General features: G+C 37.7%; 1 protein-coding gene across 2 annotated transcripts in view; it reads left to right on the forward strand.

The window, feature by feature from the left end:
• Window positions 1–20,311, forward strand: part of LOC103028203 (mannosyl-oligosaccharide 1,2-alpha-mannosidase IA) — a 366,316-nt gene that overhangs the window by 252,628 nt on the left and 93,377 nt on the right. For both annotated transcript variants that reach the window (XM_049467576.1, XM_049467575.1), the window contains exon 4: window positions 68–148. In XM_049467576.1, the coding sequence (XP_049323533.1) occupies window positions 68–148 (81 nt within the window). The remainder of the gene's footprint in view (window positions 1–67; window positions 149–20,311) is intronic.

Consider the following 20,311-nt stretch of genomic DNA (forward strand, 5'->3'; position numbering starts at 1 on the left):
AGAGTAATGAATGGAGCATTTTCTATAAGGATGTGTGTCTCACTGTTTGTGTGTTTCTGTGTTGCAGAATGGAGAGGCGTCTCTGTTCGAGGTGAATATCCGATACGTCGGCGGTCTGTTATCAGCGTACTACCTGACCGGAGAGGAGGTAAGATCAGTGTCCGTTATCCTCTTATCTCCACTGCACTGTCTAAATCAGCACTTTCCACTGCTGAGTGGAGTGAATGCTGGAAAGTACACACACACACACACACACACACACACATGCACGGCAATGCCGCCACCACCACCATGTTTAACAGAGGATGTTGTGTACATTGTGTCGAGCTCTATACTTTTCTTCTTCCCATAATTATGGTACAGGTTGATCTTAGCTTCATCTGTCTAAAGAATGATGTTCCAGAACTGAGCTGACTTCTTTAGATGTTTTTTTTTTTTATGGTAATTTTTTTTTCATTCAGTTTAAAAATGTCTAGTCATGGTCTCTAGTATGAATGAATGAGACCATGTGAGCTGTTTTTTTGGGGGCAAATAAAAAGGGCTCCGGTGATCCAGTATAACACGGCTTTAGTCTGGTGGAGGAGTGGACAGAGGGAAAACGATAGGATTTCAGCTCTTGCTCATGAATATTCATACATGCAAAAAATATATCACCTCTGATTGGCTAACAGCACTGTGAAACCAGGAGGAAGTAAGACGGACAACAGTTGGAAACTTTTTAAAATAAAGATATATTTACACTAATAACAGTCTTTACAGTGTCATATGTTACTTTACAACATGTGTAATAATGCCCTGCTAAGTGCAGTTCAGCCACTGACCTAGTCTTAGAGTCTCTGTAAAACGCGAAATCCACCGGAGATCCTATTTAAACCTATAGTTACTCACACACAGAGGTGGGTAGTCCAGGTCCAGAAAGTAAAAATCCACCCCGGGTATATTATACTAAACCCTGTGGTGGATTTTTACTTTTAAATAGAAAAGTGTATTTCCTGAAGAAAACACAGGATGGTTGCACAGCTAAAATTCCTCCCACCGTCAGCTATGGTATTTTGTAGATTTTGTGGTTGCTAGGCTGTTGCTAAAATGATTGCTAAGGTGTTGCCTGGTGGTTGCTATGTCGTTTCTAAGCGCTTGCTAGGTGGTTGCTAAGCAGTTGCCTGGTGGTTGCTAAGTTGTTGCTTTGGTGTCCATGGTGGTTACTGAGGTGTTGCAATGGTATCCATGGTGGTTACTAAGGTGTTGCTGTGGTATCCATGATGGTTGCTATGTCGTTTCTAAGTGCTTGCTAGGTGGTTGCTAAGCGGTTGCCTGGTGGTTGCTAAGTTGTTGCTTTGGTGTCCATGGTGTTTACTAAGGTGTTGCTATGATATCCATGTTGGTTGCTATGTAGTTTCTAAGCGCTTGCTAGGCGGTTGCTAAGCGGTTGCCTGGTGGTTGCTAATTGTTGCTTTGGTGTCCATGGTGGTTACTAAGGTGCTGCTGTGGTATCCATGATGGTTGCTATTTCGTTTCTAAGTGCTTGCTAGGTGGTTGCTAAGGTGTTGCTGAGAGACCTACTGTATTTCCCAAAGAGCTAGAAAAAGTGGATTTTAGGTGATCTCCACCTTGTGGTGAACCCTCGTTTTTTTCTCTCATGAACTCTTTCTTTTCTTTATGATAGACTGAGATACTGATACACCTCCTTCCTTCACTTGGGTGGATGTTATGAGTTCCTGAGTTCACCACTGCACTATTTTTTCTTAGAATGTACCAAACTGTTCATTCTACCTCTCCCAACATTCCCTCTATCCCTCTCTAATAGATTTCTTCTATTTTTAGTCTAATGATGGTCTGTTTTACTTCCATTAAGAAAACCTTTAACTGCATGTTGTGGGTTCACACCAACAGCTTTTAAATGCTTTCAAACACCTGGAAGCATCTCCAGACCTTTTATCTGCTCAATTGATGATGATTTATTGAGAAAGTAGCCCATGGAGCCATTAAATAGCTTTTGAGATAATTTATCCAATTAGTTTTGAGCCCTTGAAATGAGGTGGCTGTGTAAAATAATGGCTGGTCCTTTCTTTTTTGTTCAGAAGCTTGAATTATATCTCTGCAGTTATATCTCAGTTGTTTCGTTTTAAATCCAGACCAATCCAGACTAACTATCCAAACCAATAAATGAACTGTGATTAATCACACTTTTTGGAAAGCTGAGTTAAATTGATTGGAGGAGATACATTCTGGCATTGCTAGCCCACCGCGCTCCGCAAAACCAGCAAGCTGATTGGCTCTTTCTCCTGAGAGAAAATTTATTTGGCGGTTTCATTGGGCGCCCCCTTTAGTGCAGCGTCCCTATGCGTTGCATAGGCTGCATTCACCCATTTTAAGTTGTTTGTCTGGCTGCATTTTGGCTCCAGTGGAAACAATAAACAGTAACAGAGAGACCAACAAGACACAAACCATATATAAATACTGTAAGTAAATCCTGTACATGACTGTTTCATAGGCAGCTGTACTAATCTCTTAGCTCTGTACTGTATTTAAAAACATGTTCTGTCTCTGTTTCACTTCAAGCATAGTCTTAATATGACTGGTTATGGTTCTGCATAGTTAAATTACAAGAGATTTAGGAGAAAAAAACACAAACCATAGTCTTAATATGACTGGTTGTGGTTCGCACTTATTGTTTGCACTATATAAGACTATATTTTTTATTCTTATTCTTATTTCTATTTCTTATAAAATCAATGTGTGAGAGAAACCAGTCTGTTAAGTTTGTGTTATATGATTTTGTCAAATAAAAAGCCATTTTTCATTTTTGACGTTTTCTTTAAAATGGCATTTTTAAATCTCGTCTCGTCTCGTTCTCGTGAACCCAGTATCGTGTCTCGTCTCGTCTCGTGATATTAGTGTTTTGTCACACCCCTAATATACAGCTCTGGAACAAAATATGAGAGCACTTAATAAGTATGAGTTTCTTTGATTTTAGCAAATTAAAAACCTCTGGAATGTAACCAAGAGGAAGATGGATGATCACAAGCCATCAAACCAAACTGAACTACTTAAATTTTTACACCAGGAGTGTAAAGCATAAAGTTATCCAAAAGCAGTGTGTAAGACTGGTGGAGGAGAACATGATGCCAAGATGCATGAAAATATTGTGATCAAAAAACAGGGTTATTCTACCAAATATTGATTTCTGAATTCTTACATCCAGCATATATTATTAATATTCATCCATACATTTGAGAGCACTGCCAGATGCCCCTTTATTTTAACCTATACTGACACTGGCTACACACACACACACACACACACACACACACACAGCAGCTTGCGGCTAATGGCTCAGCCTCCCACCGGTCCGCCCACCACAGTGTGAGCAGTGGAGAGCAGTGGAGAGTGCCCAGCTCGCCGTGCCCGAGAAAGAGGATAAAATTCATACCGGCTCTAAACTAATACGCAGGGGCTGCTGGAGTGAGTGGAGTGAGTATTGATCCGAGGTCTGAAGGAGTTCAGGAGGAAGACGGATGTCTGGAGCGGTCAGCTCTTCACTCTGGGAGACAGATGGATGGACTGTAAGCTCTCAGGGCTCTGGTGGATCTCACTTCTCGTCTTCAAGGCTTTACTACACTGCTGGAGTGTTGAATGCAGAGTTTGAGGAGTGCATTGATTAGATGTTGAGTTGAATCAAGAGCGATTGATAAAGTGAAGGAATTTACAGTTGAAATACAGGTGTTGGACAATGAAACTGAAACACCTGTCATCATTTTAGTGTGGGAGGTTTCATCATGGCTAAATTAGAGCAGCCTGGTGTTCAATCTTCATTAATTGCACATTATTGCACCAGTAAGAGCAGTAAGAGTGTGAAGGTTCAATTAGCAGGGTAAGAGCACAGTTCTGCTCTAAATATTGCAATGCACACAACATTATGGGTGACATACCAGAGTTCAAAAGAGGACAAATTGTTGGTGCACGTCTTGCTGGAGCATCTGTGACCAAGACAGCAAGTCTTTGTGATGCATCAAGAGCCACGGTATCCAGGGTAATGTCAGCATACCACCAAGAAGGACCGACCACATCCAACAGGATTAACTGTGGACGCTGTAAGAGGAAGCTGTCTGAAAGGGATGTTCGGGTGCTAACCCGGATTGTATCCAAAAAAACATAAAAATCACGCTCACAAAATCATGCTCAAATCACGGCAGAATTCAATGTGCTCCTCAACTCTCCTGTTTCCACCAGAACTGTCCGTCACCACAATAAATTATTGTGCTCTAAAACCAGGTGTTTCAGTTTCATTCTCCAACCCCTGTATTGTATAATAGATACAGTCAAAAATGGTGATTTAGGGCTCTATTTTAGTGATCTATAGGTGAGTCGTTATTCATACAATGTGCAGCTTGATTAATGGTGTGTCTTCAATGGGTCTTTGCTATCATAACGACGGGGAAAGTACACCTTGCGTGGATCAAAGTGTGCAAAATTGCAGGATCGAATACGTGTCGACAAGGTCACGCTACAATACGCTACCGCTGGCTCGGCTAGTGAATTGGGACACGGCCAGGAAAAAAAAAAACCTTATAAGGAGATAGGGAACCCAAGAATGAACAAAAAAAAAAAAGAGATTGGGCGGAAAAAAACTTTATTTTCACTCTGTAAATACATTGAGGGTAACCCTCATTTTAATTGTAAAATGTAGAGCAATAAAACAAAGAGATAAATACATAGAATAACAACATATAAACACAGTTCAAGAAATAAAGGATGAAAATGAAAACCACAATTAACATAACTAAATCATAATAATTATAATAATTGTAATAATAATAATAAGTAAAAAAATGTATACATAAAAAATAAAAGGAAGAAAATAAATGAAATAAAAATGTAAAAGGCCAAGAGTGTTTTTTAATGCAGCAGTGAACGCTGCACAATACAGCCCTTAGTGTAAACAGCATGGAGCAGCAGAGACAGTGTTTGTTTACAGCAGTATATTATATGGCTAATATATCAGATTAAATTGCGCCTTAACAGCTTTAATTCTTTAATGTTGACAGCCCAATGGAGAGGAAGCTCTGTCAGTAAGGGTACAGAAACCGTGCCACAGGTGGTCCACAGGTGCTCAGTGCCCAATATTCTCACAGGTAGGGTTTATTGAGCATTCATCCTGTAGATCTGCATTCAGATCTTTCCTCATCCGGATCTACTGCTGAGGTGCTACACCACTGCACACCACTGCACAACTGCAGGAAGACACAGTCATCACATACGCTTCTCCAGATGTTCTGTAGAACAATCAGCCTCCGGTACAGCACTTCAGACTGTCCTCAGGTGGATAAAGAAGATGCAGGAACAGGTGTGAAATGTCTATCCATCACTCAACCGAGAAGATATGAAGAAATTAATTAATTAATTAATTTTTCTAACGGCCTGTTCGGCTCTGTAGTACCAAGGGTGCCATTAGCACTGGAGAGGAACTAAGATAAGACTGGAGCCCATCTGCTGATGTACTGAGCAATAATTAGTAAGGGAAGCACCAATCCAACATTTGGACCGAATATCAGTCCCAGTATTAACACAATTAACACGGTTATTTATGTCAGTATCAGATTGTTAGCAGGTTAACGTATGGTATCTATTCATTCACTGAACCCAATGTCCCCACCGCCAGAATTCTAATTTATGATTATATCTTGACCTGATATCAACTGTCAGAGAGTAATCCAGCTCAGAAAAAAAAAACTCAGTTAGCAGTGCGGCTAACCTGCTCCAACCCATGCTTAATATCACAAGTCCAGAATCACAATTCAAAAATACAGCTAAAAACAGTTAGCATTGCAGCTAATTCCCTCTACGCTTAAACAGAGAAGAAGAGAAAGAAATACATAAAATTTGACAGAAAGAGAGAGAAAAATAGAGAAAAGTAGAGAGGAAGAGAAATTAAGAGAGAAAGAAATAGAGAAAAGTAGAGAGAAATAAATAATAGAGAAAAGTAAAGAGGAAGAGAAAGGTAGAGAGAAAGAAATAATAGAGAAAAGAAAAGAGGAAGAGAAATAAAGAGAGAGAAAAATAGAGAAAAGTAGAGAGAAAGAGAAAGAAATAGAAAAAGTAGAGAGAGAGAAATAAATGGAGAACAAATAAAAAGTAGAGAGAAAAAGAGAGAAAAGTAGAGAGAAATTGAAAGAAATAGAAAAAAGTAGAGAGAAAAAGAGAGAAAGAGAAAGAAAGAAAAAAGTAGAGAGAAAGAAAAAGAATATATAATGTAGAGAGAAAGAAATAGAGAAAAATAAACAGAAAGAGAAAAAAACTGAGAAAAGTAGACTGAAAGAAAAACAAAACTCAGTTAGCAGTGCGGCTAACCTGCTCCAACCCAGCACACTGTAGCTGTTAGCATTGCGGCTAACCTGCTACTCTGCTCTGCTTAAAAACACAGGTGTAGAATAAACTACAGCTCAAAAATACAGCTAAAAATAGTTAGCATTGTGGCTAATGTACTCCACCCCTACAAAGACCAACTGCTACTGATACTGTTAGCATTGTGACTCTAACCTGGGCAGGTTTAGCTGTTAGCATTGCAGCTAATCTGCATTTTTGTTAGCTTAAATTCATAAATAGGATTAGTTTTTAAATTAGGTAATAGGGGATAAAGATATTTAAATGCAAGAGAGAGAGAAGAAGAGAAACAAGAGAGCAGAGCACAGTGTGTGTGTGTTGTGATGTGTGTGTGTGTGTGTGTGTGTGTGTAGCGGTGTGTCGTTGTCTTGCTCTAGATTGAGTGTGTTGTCTGTGCTCTCTGACGGATGGATCAGTATAGCTTAGAGCACCGCTGTGATCATTCAGCCAGGAGTATCTGTCACTGTGTGTGTGTGTGTGTGTGTGTGTGTGTGTGTGTGTGCTTGTTTTATTGTGTTGTCAGGAAAAAAACTAAAGGACCATAAAGCTCCATATATGTGCACTGCAGTTACCAAAACATAACTTACTTTAGCTGTATATTTCTTTTATTGTTGATAATTATGGCTTACAACTAATAAAACCCCAAAAATCTGTGTTTCAGAAAATTAGAATATTATATAAGACCAATTGGTACTTTTGGCAGTGTGGGCAGTGTGCCAAGTCCTGCTGGAAAATGAAATCTGCATCTCTATAAAAGTTATCAGCAAAGGGAAGCATAAAGTGCTGTAAGATTTTAGACTTGATAATGAAACACAGTGGATCAACACCAGCAGATGACAGACATGACTCTCCAAACCATCACTGATTGGTGGAAACTTCACACTAGACCTCAAGCAGTTTGGACTGTGTGTCTCTCCACTCTTCCTCCAGACTCTGGTTCCTTGATTTACATTAAATGAAATGTAAAATGTACTGATGATCAGTGATGGTTTGGAGAGACATGTCATCTGCTGGTGTTGATCCACTGTGTTTTATTATCAAGTCTAAAGTCAGTGCAGTTTTGTTTTCCCACAAAATCTTACAGCACTTCATGCTTCCCTCTGCTACTGACAACTTTTATGGAGATGCGGATTTCATTTTCCAGCAGGACTTGGCACACTGCCCACACTGCCAAAAGTACCAAGTACCAAATACCATACTTAAACCAGAACATTATTGGGTCTCAAACAACCTGAAAAAAGTTCAGGCTTAAGCAATTTGTCTTTAAGTGTGTTGTAAAGGTGTGTCTAGTAGTCAGCAGTCTTTCACCAGGAGGTACACTACCTAAAACAAAATGTGCCTTTTATAGGGAAGTGGGGGAAGCACTTGTATGCCCTCTTGTGGCGAGAGACCAGTGTCTTATTAGACCACACTTGTAATCATTTTCTGTTTTATTCAGTTCTTTAATGAGTGTACAGCTCTGGAAATAATGAAGAGATCACTCCAGTTTCTGAATCAGTTTCTCTGATTTTGCTATTTATAGGTTTATGTTTGAGTAAAATGAACATTGTTGTTTTATTCTATAAACTACAGACAACATTTCTCCCAAATTCAAAATAAAAATATTGTCATTTAGAGCTTTTATTTGCAGATAATAAGAAATGGCTAAAATAGCATAATAAAAAAAGATGCAGAGCTTTCAGACCTTTAATAATGCAAAGAGCACTTATTAATATTTATAAAAAATATATTCATAAAGGTTTAATAGTTCAGAAATCAATATTTGGTGCAATAACCCTGGTTGGTTTTTAATCACAGTTTTAATTTCATGCATCTTGGCATCATGTTCTCTCCTCCACCAGTCTTACACACTGCTTTTGGATAACTTTATGCTGCTTTACTCCTGTTGCAAAGATTCAAGCAGTTCAGTTTGGTGGTTTGATGGTTTGTGATCATCCATCTTCCTCTTGATTATATTCCAGAGGTTTTCAGTTTGGTAAAATCAAAGAAACTCATCATTTTTAAGTGGCCTCTTATTTATTTTTTCCCCAGAGCTGTATATTCCTACATCCAGTGACTGTACTTATACAATCCTGCATGTGTGTCACTGTCCTGAAAGCTGGAGATTTATCAGAGTCGTCTTTGCGCTCTGAGCGTTTGTGCAGTTCTGATAAAGCTGTGTTGAGAAATGAATGCAAACAAATTGCTGAAGAGGAAGCGATCGCTGGTGTCAGGCTGGCGGCGGTGCTCACCAGAAACAGCACAGAGACACTGCAGGACATTAAGAAGACCCCGCCTCGTCACTGTAGCACATCACTCAGCCTCAAACTCATCCATTACTGTCCCTCTGATAACACTGATACAATATCATCCTCCACTGTAAAACAACGCATTCAGCTCATTATACAGTTATAACATGACGTCATGTTATGATGAGTAAAATTTACACTAATTTGAATAGTCAATCATGACTGATCTCATTGTTTAAAAATATTAAATGTCATGACTAATCACAATATTTTTGGTATATTATGATAAATCCTATTACATTATGTGGATAATGATGCCTGATGACCCCTGAGAAGAGCTTGCACTGAAGTTTGTGTTAGAGTTTGGATGAAGGGGATTGGTGTGGTGCTGTTGTTTTTGTAGTTATTTGTCTCATGAGTTTTTGCAGACGTCTGAGTACTTGGCAGTTGAGACATGGACCATGAACATAGTTCGCTATGCTTCTGGATTCTTGTTGTGCCAGTATCAGATGGTAGTGGTTGCTGTGTTCTGCTCACGCAACTTATAATGTCATTTATTGTGTGTGATTGTGCTTAGGTAGGGTGCTGTGGTTAGTGTGTTGTTGTCATAGTTAAAGGAAGTGAGCTTAGATTAAGGAGGGATTCTGTTTGTTCATTGGTTATTTTTTGGTAGGTCTGTTACTTGGCAGTTGAGGCAATGGACCATGAACATAGTGTTAGGCTGTGCTTCTGGATCCTTGTTGAGCCAGTATCAGATTGTGGTGGTTTTGGCTATTGTTGTTAGTTGAGTGAGTAGTAGATCCTGGCTGAGCCCTATGCATAACCCCAGCTGTTAGGTTCAGGATTTGTCAATTTCCTGTATTATATGACTAATTACATAGTAAATCATAATTAATCACTTCAATAGTTAATTATGATTAATCACAATCATTTGAATAGATACTCATGGCTAATGAGTTAATTTTAGTAGTTAATCATGATTAATTACATTAATTCTAAATAATAAGGCTGTTGATGTGTATGTTTATGTTGGATGTTTTTCACATGATAATAAGATGAAGAGTACTGAGGGCTGCTGTTCTGTATTTGGAGGCAGGTCTGGTTATGTACTCTGTTCTCACTCTACATGCAGGACTGTGTGTTTTGATGTTCTATAAGTAGATTATTGGTCTGAAAGTGTATATATATATATATATATAATCAAATATTAATTGGTCAAATATTTGTCAATTAATCAGTTGTTTGGCGGCTAATCGGAAGTGTTGATTAATCGTTAATAGTTGGTTAATCGGTTATTTGTTGATTAATTGTTTATTTGACAGTTAATCGATTATGTGATGATTAATCAGTTATTTGTCGGTTAATTGGGTATTATATTGTTGAAGGGGGGTTTAACCTAGCATGAGTTATTCACAAGTGTTTAATTTTAGACTGAAATCCTGTTTTTATTTACTAGGAACATTTGAGTTGATTAAACAACTATTTGTCAATTAACTGGTTATTTGTCGAGTATTCTTTTTTTGATGGTTAATCGGTTATTTGTCGATTAATCGGTTATTTGTCGGTCAAAACGGTTATTTGGTGGTAATTTGACGATTAATCTGTTATTTGTCGGTTTAATCAGTTCTTTGTTGAATAATTGGTCATTTGTTGATTTATCAGTTATTTGTCAGTTAATCAGTTATTTGTCGGTTAATCAGTTATTTGTCAGTTAATCAGTTATTTGTCGGTTAACCAGTCATTTGTCGGTTAATCAGTTATTTGTCAGTTAATCAGTTATTTGTCGGTTAACCAGTCATTTGTCGGTTAATCAGTTATTTGTCAGTTAATCAGTCATTTGTCGGTTAATCAGTTATTTGTTGAGTAATCAGTTATTTTTCGGTTAATCAGTTCTTTGTCAGTTTATTGTTATTTGTTGATTAATCGGTTATTTGTCGGTGAATCAGTTATTTGTCGATTAATCGGTTATTTGATGATTAATCAGTTATTTGATGATTAATCGGTTATTTGTCGGTGAATCAGTTATTTGTCGATTAATCGGTTATTTGATGATTAATCAGTTATTTGATGATTAATCGGTTATTTGATGATTAATCAGTTATTTGATGATTAATCGGTTATTTGTCGGTGAATCAGTTATTTGTCGATTAATCGGTTATTTGATGATTAATCGGTTATTTGATGATTAATCAGTTATTTGATGATTAATCGGTTATTTGTTGGTGAATCAGTTATTTGTCGATTAATCGGTTATTTGATGATTAATCAGTTATTTGTTGTTATATAAACTCTGTGTTTGCGTGTATTTGAGGGATGAGTATAATAGTGTTTAGCGTTTGATAGCTGGATGCTGTAATTAGTGAGCTGAGTGTGATTTCTACTGTTGAGTAGAAGGTTGAGGCTGAGGTTGAGGTTGTTCTCAGTTGTTCTGCTCACAGCTTTTCCACACCATTCTTCTCTCTGTTCCGGCACTAATTGGACAGTGGGATTGGACAGCTGCTCACGCTCTTTAGCTTCAGATCCTTTTATTCTGCCACCTGCTTTAATATAATACAGAGTTTGTTTTCACTTAATTGCAGTTTTTAATGAAGAGTATAGCATATAGCGTCTGTAGAATCTGGTGGATGGTAAATTGTATTATTGATTTTTGTAAAGAATGTGAGAAGAGTGAAGTTAAACTGGTATATAAAAAAAAGTGTATGAAAAGTTAATTTTGAGGAGCTACAATTTATACTTTATACCCAAACTGAAAGCTGGACACATGCATTTCTGGACAAGCTGAAGTGAAATAGACCTCGAGCAGTTTGGACTGTGTGTCTCTCCACTCTTCCTCCAGACTCTGGTTCCTTGATTTACTTTAAATGAAATGTAAAATTTACTGATGATCAGTGATGGTTTGGAGAGACATGTCATCTGCTGGTGTTGATCCACTGTGTTTTATTATCAAGTCTAAAGTCAGTGCAGTTTTGTTTTCCCACAAAATCTTACAGCACTTTATACTTCCCTCTGCTACTGACAACTTTTATAGAGATGCAGATTTCATTTTCCAGCAGTACTTGGCACACTGCCCACACTGTCGAAATTATATGAGTTTCACATTTTGAACTAAATTACTTAAAAATAATGTTTAATAATGTTTTTTCACGTTTTCTTGTTTACAGAATAATTTTGCATGGGTTATATATACAATGTAAAAATATTTTAAAAACACATTGAATGAGAATAATTGTGTCTATTTTATTGGTGCTGTACATTGTAGTGGGAATTGGGTAGCAATTGAGAATAATAAAATAAGAGGTTAATCAGTTATTTGTTGATTAATCGGCTAGTTTTCAGTTATTTGTTGATTAATCTGTCATTTGTCGGTTAATCAGTTTTTTGTCAGTTAATCGGTTATTTGTTGTTTAATCTGTTATTTGTCAGTCAATCTGTTATTTGTCGATTAATCTGTTATCCGTCGATTAATCTGTTATTTGTCAGTCAATCTGTTATTTGTCGATTAATCTGTTATCCGTCGATTAATCTGTTATTTGTCGAACTATCAGTTTTCCCTGAAAATCTTACAGCACTTCACGCTTCCCTCTGCTGACTGCTAACTTTTATGGAGATGAGGATTTTATTTTCCAGCAGGACTTGGCACACTGCCCACACTGTAGCCAAAAGTACCAATTGGTCTTATATAATATTCAAATTTTCTGAGACACTGATTTTTGGGGGGGTTTAATTGGCTGTGAACCATAATCATTACTTTCAACAATAAAAGAAATAAGCACATAAAATAGATCACTCTGTGTGTTTAAAACATCTATATAACATTATATGAGTTTCACATTTTGAACTGAATTACTGAAATATAAGGTAACTTTTTTTAATGATATTCTATAATATCTTTTGAGATGCACCTTAAGAAGAATCTAAAGTAAAAAAACTGATTAGTTTTTTTTTTTTTCACTTTTTCTTGTTTACAGAATAGTTCTGCATGTATTCCTCTCTATGGCTTTAATATAGTCTTTAATATATTAAATTTACAATATATAAAAAAAATAATAAAAAGAAAGAAAACAAAGTACATTGTAGTGGGAATTGGGTAGAAATTGAGAATGATAAAACAAGAGGGAATATTGATAGGTCTAAAGTATCATCAGCAGGTTGTGGGTTCAAATCCCAGAGATGCTCTGACCTCAGAGAGATTGGGTTAAGGTTGAGACAGTGGTCAATATCGGCTGATATTACTGGTCAGCTGATAGGTCGGTGGTTCTCGGGGGACAGGGGGTAAGTTGAGAGGATTCAGCGCTGTAAACAGAGCGGACTGCGTGCTTTATTACGGCCGTATCTCATGATTAGAAGACGGTCATAAAACCGATTTCGATCGTCCCTCTGGGAAAAGCAGTATTTATGGGAGGAAAGGGCCGGAGCTCAGGACAGAGGCAGCACTGAGATCAATTCCTCGGGCACGCGCCCACAATCGATGCTCTCTCGCTGCGAGTGTGTTTTTGACTGATTTGTGAGAGCGGGTCAGACGGTCACGCCGTTCGGTTGTAGCGCGGCGATGAACCCGACTGCCAGGAGCTGCATGCTGACATTTGGGTTTGAGAGCAGTCTGAGCTGGAGATCAGCGGCGTGAAGCTGAGTAATTACACAAACACACAAACACACATACACGCCTGCTCATGATACTACAGCACTTTCCTGAGATAGAGAAAAGAAAAGAAGATGATCAGGTCGCCCCCTGCTGTATAAGCGCAGAGCTACACAGACCTCTATGGGTTTTTAGGGTTTAGGGTTTAGATTTTTATCAATAATCATATTTTATGTGGCTTTTAAAGGTGTTTGACTGAAATGTTTTTTTTTGGTTTCCAGTATTAAATGTTGGTTCTGACTGGAGCAACTGTCTAAGTGTTAGTCTAGAGTGGAGCAACTGTCTAAATGTCGGTCCTGAGTGGTGCAACTGTCTAAGTGTCGGCCCTAGTTGGTGCAACTGTCTAAGAATTGATCCTAAGTGGCACAGTGGTCTAAGAATTTGTACTGATTGGCACAATATTGATTGGTGCAACTGTCTGAGTGTTGGTCTAGAGTGGAGCAACTGTCAAAGTGATTGTTCTAATTGGTGCAACTGTCTAAGTGTTGGTCCTGATTGGTGCAGCTGTCTGAGTGGAGCAACTGTCTAAATGTTGGTCCTGATTGGTGCAGCTGTCTGAGTGGAGCAACTGTCTAAATGTTGGTCTAGAGTGGTACAACTGTCTAAATGTTGATCCTGATTGGTGCAACTGTCTGAGTGGTGCAACTGTCTAAGTGTTGGTCCTGATTGGTGCAACTATCTGAGTGGTGCAACTGTCTAAGTGTTGGTCCTGATTGGTGCAACTGTCTGAGTGGTGCAACTGTCTAAGTGTTGGTCCTGATTGGTGCAACTGTCTGAGTGGTGCAACTGTCTAAGTGTTGGTCCTGATTGGTGCAACTGTCTGAGTGGTGCAACTGTCTAAGTGTTGGTCCTGATTGGTGCAACTGTCTGAGTGGTGCAACTGTCTAAGTGTTGGTCCTGATTGGTGCAACTGTCTGAGTGGTGCAACTGTCTAAGTGTTGGTCCTGATTGGTGCAACTGTCTGAGTGGTGCAACTGTCTAAGTGTTGGTCCTGATTGGTGCAGCTGTCTGAGTGGAGCAACTGTCAAAGTGATTGTTCTAATTGGTGCAACTGTCTAAATGTTGGTCCTGATTGGTGCAACTGTCTGAGTGGTGCAACTGTCTAAGTGTTGGTCCTGATTGGTGCAGCTGTCTGAGTGGAGCAACTGTCTAAATGTTGTTTCTAAATTGTGCAATTGTCTAAGTGTTGAATCTGAGTGGAGTAACTGTCTAAGTGTTGGTCTAGAGTGGTGCAACTGTCTAAATGTTAGTTATGATTGGTACAACTGTCTAAATCTTGGTTCTGATTGGTGCAACTGTCTAAGGATTGGTCCTAAGTGGCACAATTGTCTAAGGGTTGGTCTAGAGTGGTGCAACTGTCTAAGTGTTGGTCCTGATTGGTGCAACTGTCTGAGTGGAGCAACTGTCTAAATGTTGGTTCTGATTGGTACAACTGTCTAAATGTAGGTTCTGATTGGTACAACTGTCTAAATGTTGGTTCTGATTGGTGCAACTGTCTAAGGACAGTCCTAAGTGGCACAATGGTCTAAATGTTGGTTCTGATTGGTGGAACTGTCTAAATGTTAGTTATGATTGGTCCGGCTGTCTAAATTTGGTTCTGATTGGTGAAATTGCCTAAGGATTGGTCCTAAGTGGCACAATGGTTTAAGGGTTGGTCTTGAGTGGAGCAACTGTTTAAGTGTTGGTCCTGATTGGTGGAACAGTCTGAGTGGAGCAACTGTCTAAATGTTGTTCCTAAATGGTGCAATTGTCTAAGTGTTGAATCTGAGTGGAGTAACTGTCTAAGTGTTGGTCTAGAGTGGTGCAACTGTCTAAATGTTGGTCCTGATTGGTTCAACTGTCTAAATTTGGTTCTGATTGGTGCAACTGTCTAAGGATTTGTCCTAACTGGCACAATTGTCTAAGCCTTGGTCTTGAGTGGAGCAACTGTCTAAGTGTTGGTCCTGATTGGTACAACTGTGTAAGTATCGGTCATGGTACAGATATAGGGTATGTTCAACAAATAAAGACCAGCTTAGACTTTTTTTGGATCCAAAAAATCTGGACCTATCAGGTTCAAAGGAACCGAAAAGTGACACCTGGAATTGTGCAGTCATTCCATGGTTCAGATTCAGAGTTTTTCTGTGTGAAAACAAACCAGATGTATTGAGATTCTCCCTTAACTGAGCACAGAATTGGCAGTAGGTGCATACTCATGTACTCCTCATATATGGAAGGGGTTTCTGATAAAGTGGCCATGAGCTGTTCTAATATTGCATGCCGAAGTTGTGTGGGCTGGTTCAGCAGTAGACAGCTGGGTCTGGGATCAGCGTAAAGCCCTCATATTGTTTTCTGCAGATTTCCACCTGCTCGCTCCTCCTCCACCCGCTGATGATGCAGCACCTGCCAACCGGGTTTAAGCGCTTAATTAGCGGCAGACGCTCCTCCTGCCCTTACACCTGCCGCTGCTGTTTTAACTGATCTCTCTTGTTCCTCAGGAACGCTAGAACAGGTATTCAGAAAGCTCCGCTCAGAACATGCTGTGTTCTGTTCTCATCTTCAGCCCACTACACCAGTGAAAGACCAGTACAGACACTATTATTCACTGCTGCTGGATATTCTGAACTGTCTGATACTGAGGACATGACTGACTCAGGGTCAGCGGTCAGTGGCAGGAATAAAGCAATGCATACACCATGTCCACTATGAATTATTTAGTATACAGTATGTATATTATGAATTATGCATTACTAATAATTGAATGCATTATTGAATAACTGCAATGGATTATCTACTAGGAAATATAAATATCCACTATGAATTATTCAGTTTCAATTATTCACTGAGTATCTATTAGGAATTATCTCATATCCACTATGAATTATTCAGTGGCTATTTCACACTAATCATTTTCTACCATGAAATTACTGAGCATCTACTGGGAAATATCTCATATCCACTATGAATTATTCAGTTTCAATTATTCACTGAGTATTTACTAGGAAATATCTTATATCCACTATGAATTATTCAGTGGCTCTTACACATTAATCAGTTTCTACCATGAATTACTGAGTGTCTACAAGGAATTATCTCATGTCCACTATGAATTATTTAGTGGCTATTATATATTAGTCAGTTTTTACCATAAATTACTGAGTATCTACTACAAAATTTCTCATATCCACTATGAATTTTTCAGTGGCTCTTACACACTAATCATTTTCTACCATGAAATTACTGAGTATCTACTTTGAAGTATCTCATATCCACTATGAATTATTCAGTTTCAATTATTCACTGAGTATTTACTAGGAAATATCTTATATCCACTATGAATTATTCAGTGGCTCTTATACTCTAATCAGTTTCCACCATGAATTACTGAATATCTACTAGGAAATATTTCATGTCCACTATGAATTATTCAGTGGCTATTATACATTAGTCAGTTTTTACCATGAATTACTGAGTATCTACTACACAATTTCTCATATCCACTATAAATTTTTCAGTGGCTCTTACATACTAATAATTTTCTACCATGTATCTACTTTGAAATAGCTCATATCCACTATGAATTATTCAGTATCAATTACACACAGAGTATCTACTAGGAAATATCTTATATCTATTATGAATTATTCAGTGGATCTTAAACACTAATCAGTTTCTAATATGAATTACTGAGTACCTACTGTGATATATCAAATATCCACTATAAATTATTCAGTATAAACTGTTCACTGAATATCTGCTAGGAAATATCTCATATCCACTATGATTTTTTCAGTGGCTCTTATACACTAATCAGTTTCTACCATGAATTACTGAGTATCTACAAGGAATTATCTCATATCCACTATGAATTATTCAGTATCAATTATACACAGAGTATCTACTAGGAAATAGCTTATATCCACTATGAATTGTTCAGTAGCTCTTATACATTAATCCGTTTCTACCATGAATTACTGAGTATCTGCTAGGAAATATCTCATATCCACTATGAATTATTCAGTGGATCCTATAAATTAGTCAGTTTCTACCATAAATTACTGAGTATCCAAACGTTATACGTAGATACACAGAGTATCTACTAGGAAATATCTCATATCCACTATGAATTATTTAATATCAATTAATAAATATCTACTGGGAAATATCTCATATCCACTATGAATTATTCAGTATCAATAATACACTGAGTATCTACTAGGGAATATCTTATATTAGCTTATAGTAGCTCTTATACATTAATCAGTTTCTACCATGAATTACTGAGTATCTACTACAAAATGTCTCATATCCACTATGAATTATTCAGTGGCTTTTATACATAAGTAAGTTTCTACCCTGAATTACTAAGTTTCTGCTATGAAATATCTCATATCCACTATGAATTAATCAGTGGCTCTTATACATTAATCAGTTTCTACCATGAATTACTGAGTACCTGCTACAAATTAAATCTTGCATCCACTATGAATTATCCACTGTGAATTATCCAGTGTATAAGAAAATGTATCCAGTATGAATTATTTAGTATATACTATTAATTATCAGCACTGTCTATACATTATTCAGTGTTTTTATGATCTATGTTTTATGTCTAACTAGTCAGTACTATTTAGTATCTACCATGACCTTTTTGACTATTATAACCAATTCAGTATCTACTATCTACTGAATGTTCAGCATCCATTATGAATGATTCAGTTTCGAATATGTAGACTCCTGTATTCCAACAGAACACACGTGTGTGTGTATGTGTGTGTGTGTATGAGTATCAGGGTGTGTTTTGTTCTTTATGAAGCTGTGCTGGTTGTTAATTAGGTGAATAAAGTGGAGCATTAATGGTGGTTGGGGTTGAAAGGCGGTGGCGCTGTAATCAATTACCAGCTTAATAATGAACAGTAGCTCAGCCCCGCCCCCTCATCTACATATCGCCATCATCCTTATAATAAAACACAAAACACTGCTTCACCTTACAGACCAATACTGACTACTCCAACAGCAGAGTTCCTCAGTGGCAGATCTGACGGGTTCTGATCGGTTCTGACGATTTCTAATCGGTTCTGATGGATTCTAATTGGTTCTGACGGGTTCTGATTGGTTCTGATGGGTTCTAATCAGTTCTGATGGATTCTAATTGGTTCTGATGGGTTCTGATGGGTTCTGACGGGTTCTAATTTGCTCTAGCAGATTCTTATCGGTTCTGACTGGTTCCAATCGGTTCTGATGGATTCTAATCAGTTTTTACGGGTTCTAATTACTACTAGCAGATTCTAACCGGTTCTGACTGGTTCTAATCGGTTCTAACGAAATATTCACTGTTATTTTTTTTATATCTGCTATGAATAATTCAGTATCTACTATGAATTTTCAGTAAACCCGAATAATTTCTCAGTATGCACTATGAAATTTTAGTATCCACAAAGTGTGTATTATGAATTTGTCACGTCTGGTGCTGTTAGCTCCTCTGTCCCTTCCACACCAAGCTCTAACGGAGGTTCTCAGGTCAACAACTACACTACCCAGAATGCACCACCCGCTGACATCACGCACTCACCTGATCACATGACACCTCACCTGCTTCCTCCAGGAAGTCCCGAATACTGATTACTGGCACTATAAAGGTGCACGCCAAACAGACTACCACGCCGCGTATTCTGTCATGGTATGTACAGAATGGCAGACACGTGCAGATACTGATAAAATCAAAATGTGTTTATTATAAGAATAAACAGATGTAATCAGAGTCGATACAGAGAAATGGGTGATCACCAGTAAACAGAGTAATGAAGGCAAAACCATACCAGAAACGATAACCAGTCCAGAGTTCATACACGAGCAATCCAGTATCAGAGATAATCCAAGAGGCAGTAGTGAAAACACAGTCCAAGTCATACACAAACAATCCAGTATCAGAGGCAAAGGCAATAATCGGCGTCGAGAAAACAAAAGCAAGGTCATACACAAAGTAAACTGAAGACAAGAGATAAAGTAACGCTTCGTAAAGAGGAGAACCTACAATACGCGGCGTGGTAGTCTGTTTGGCGTGCACCTTTATAGTGCCAGTAATCAGTATTCGGGACTTCCTGGAGGAAGCAGGTGAGGTGTCATGTGATCAGGTGAGTGCGTGATGTCAGCGGGTGGTGCATTCTGGGTAGTGTAGTTGTTGACCTGAGAACCTCCGTTAGAGCTTGGTGTGGAAGGGACAGAGGAGCTAACAGCACCAGACGTGACAGAATTATTCAGTATCTACTATTAATTATTTAGTGTCTACTGTGTATCATTAGCTTTCCACTCTAATGTATTGAGTATTATTATATTATTATTATAAACTTTTTATTATCTGGTATGAATAATTCAGTATCTACTATGAATTTTTAGTATTTACAATTAATTATTCAGTATTCACTATAGATTCTCACCATATACAATTCATTATTTAGTATTCACTATGAATCGTCAGTATGCACAAATAATTATTTGGTATTCACTATGAATTTCCAGTATCTACCGTTATTTGTTAAGTATCTACTATGAATGCTCAGTACCTACAATTAATTATATAGTATCTGCTATGATTTTTTTTGTATTCACAATAAATTATTTGGTATCCACTATGAATTGTCAGTATCCACAATTAATGATTAGGTACCTAATATCCTTTTCAGTATTCACAATAAATTATTAAGTACCTGCTATGAATTTTCAGTACCCACAATAAATTATTCAGCATCCACTATGAATTTTTAAGTCTTTACAATAAATTATTTAGTATCCCCTATGAATTTCTAGTATCGATCATTATTTACTAAGTATTTATTACATATTTTCAGTATCTACACTCACCCAGTCAGTATTTCTTATAAATGATTCAAAACCTCTTATAAATGTTTAGTATCCACTATGAATAAATTTATTTAAAAAATAAAGTCAAAACTGCTACTACAGTGCTACTTACAGCCTCCATTTCCTAGAAAGCACTCATCCCTAACTCCATCCATTCAATCTTAGCTTCAACAGTGGTCTTCATCCGCCCATCAATACCATTCAAGTCAACAACCACTGAAGG

Source organism: Astyanax mexicanus, chromosome 1 (genome assembly GCF_023375975.1).
Source record: "Astyanax mexicanus isolate ESR-SI-001 chromosome 1, AstMex3_surface, whole genome shotgun sequence".
Taxonomy (NCBI): Eukaryota; Metazoa; Chordata; class Actinopteri; order Characiformes; family Acestrorhamphidae; genus Astyanax; species Astyanax mexicanus.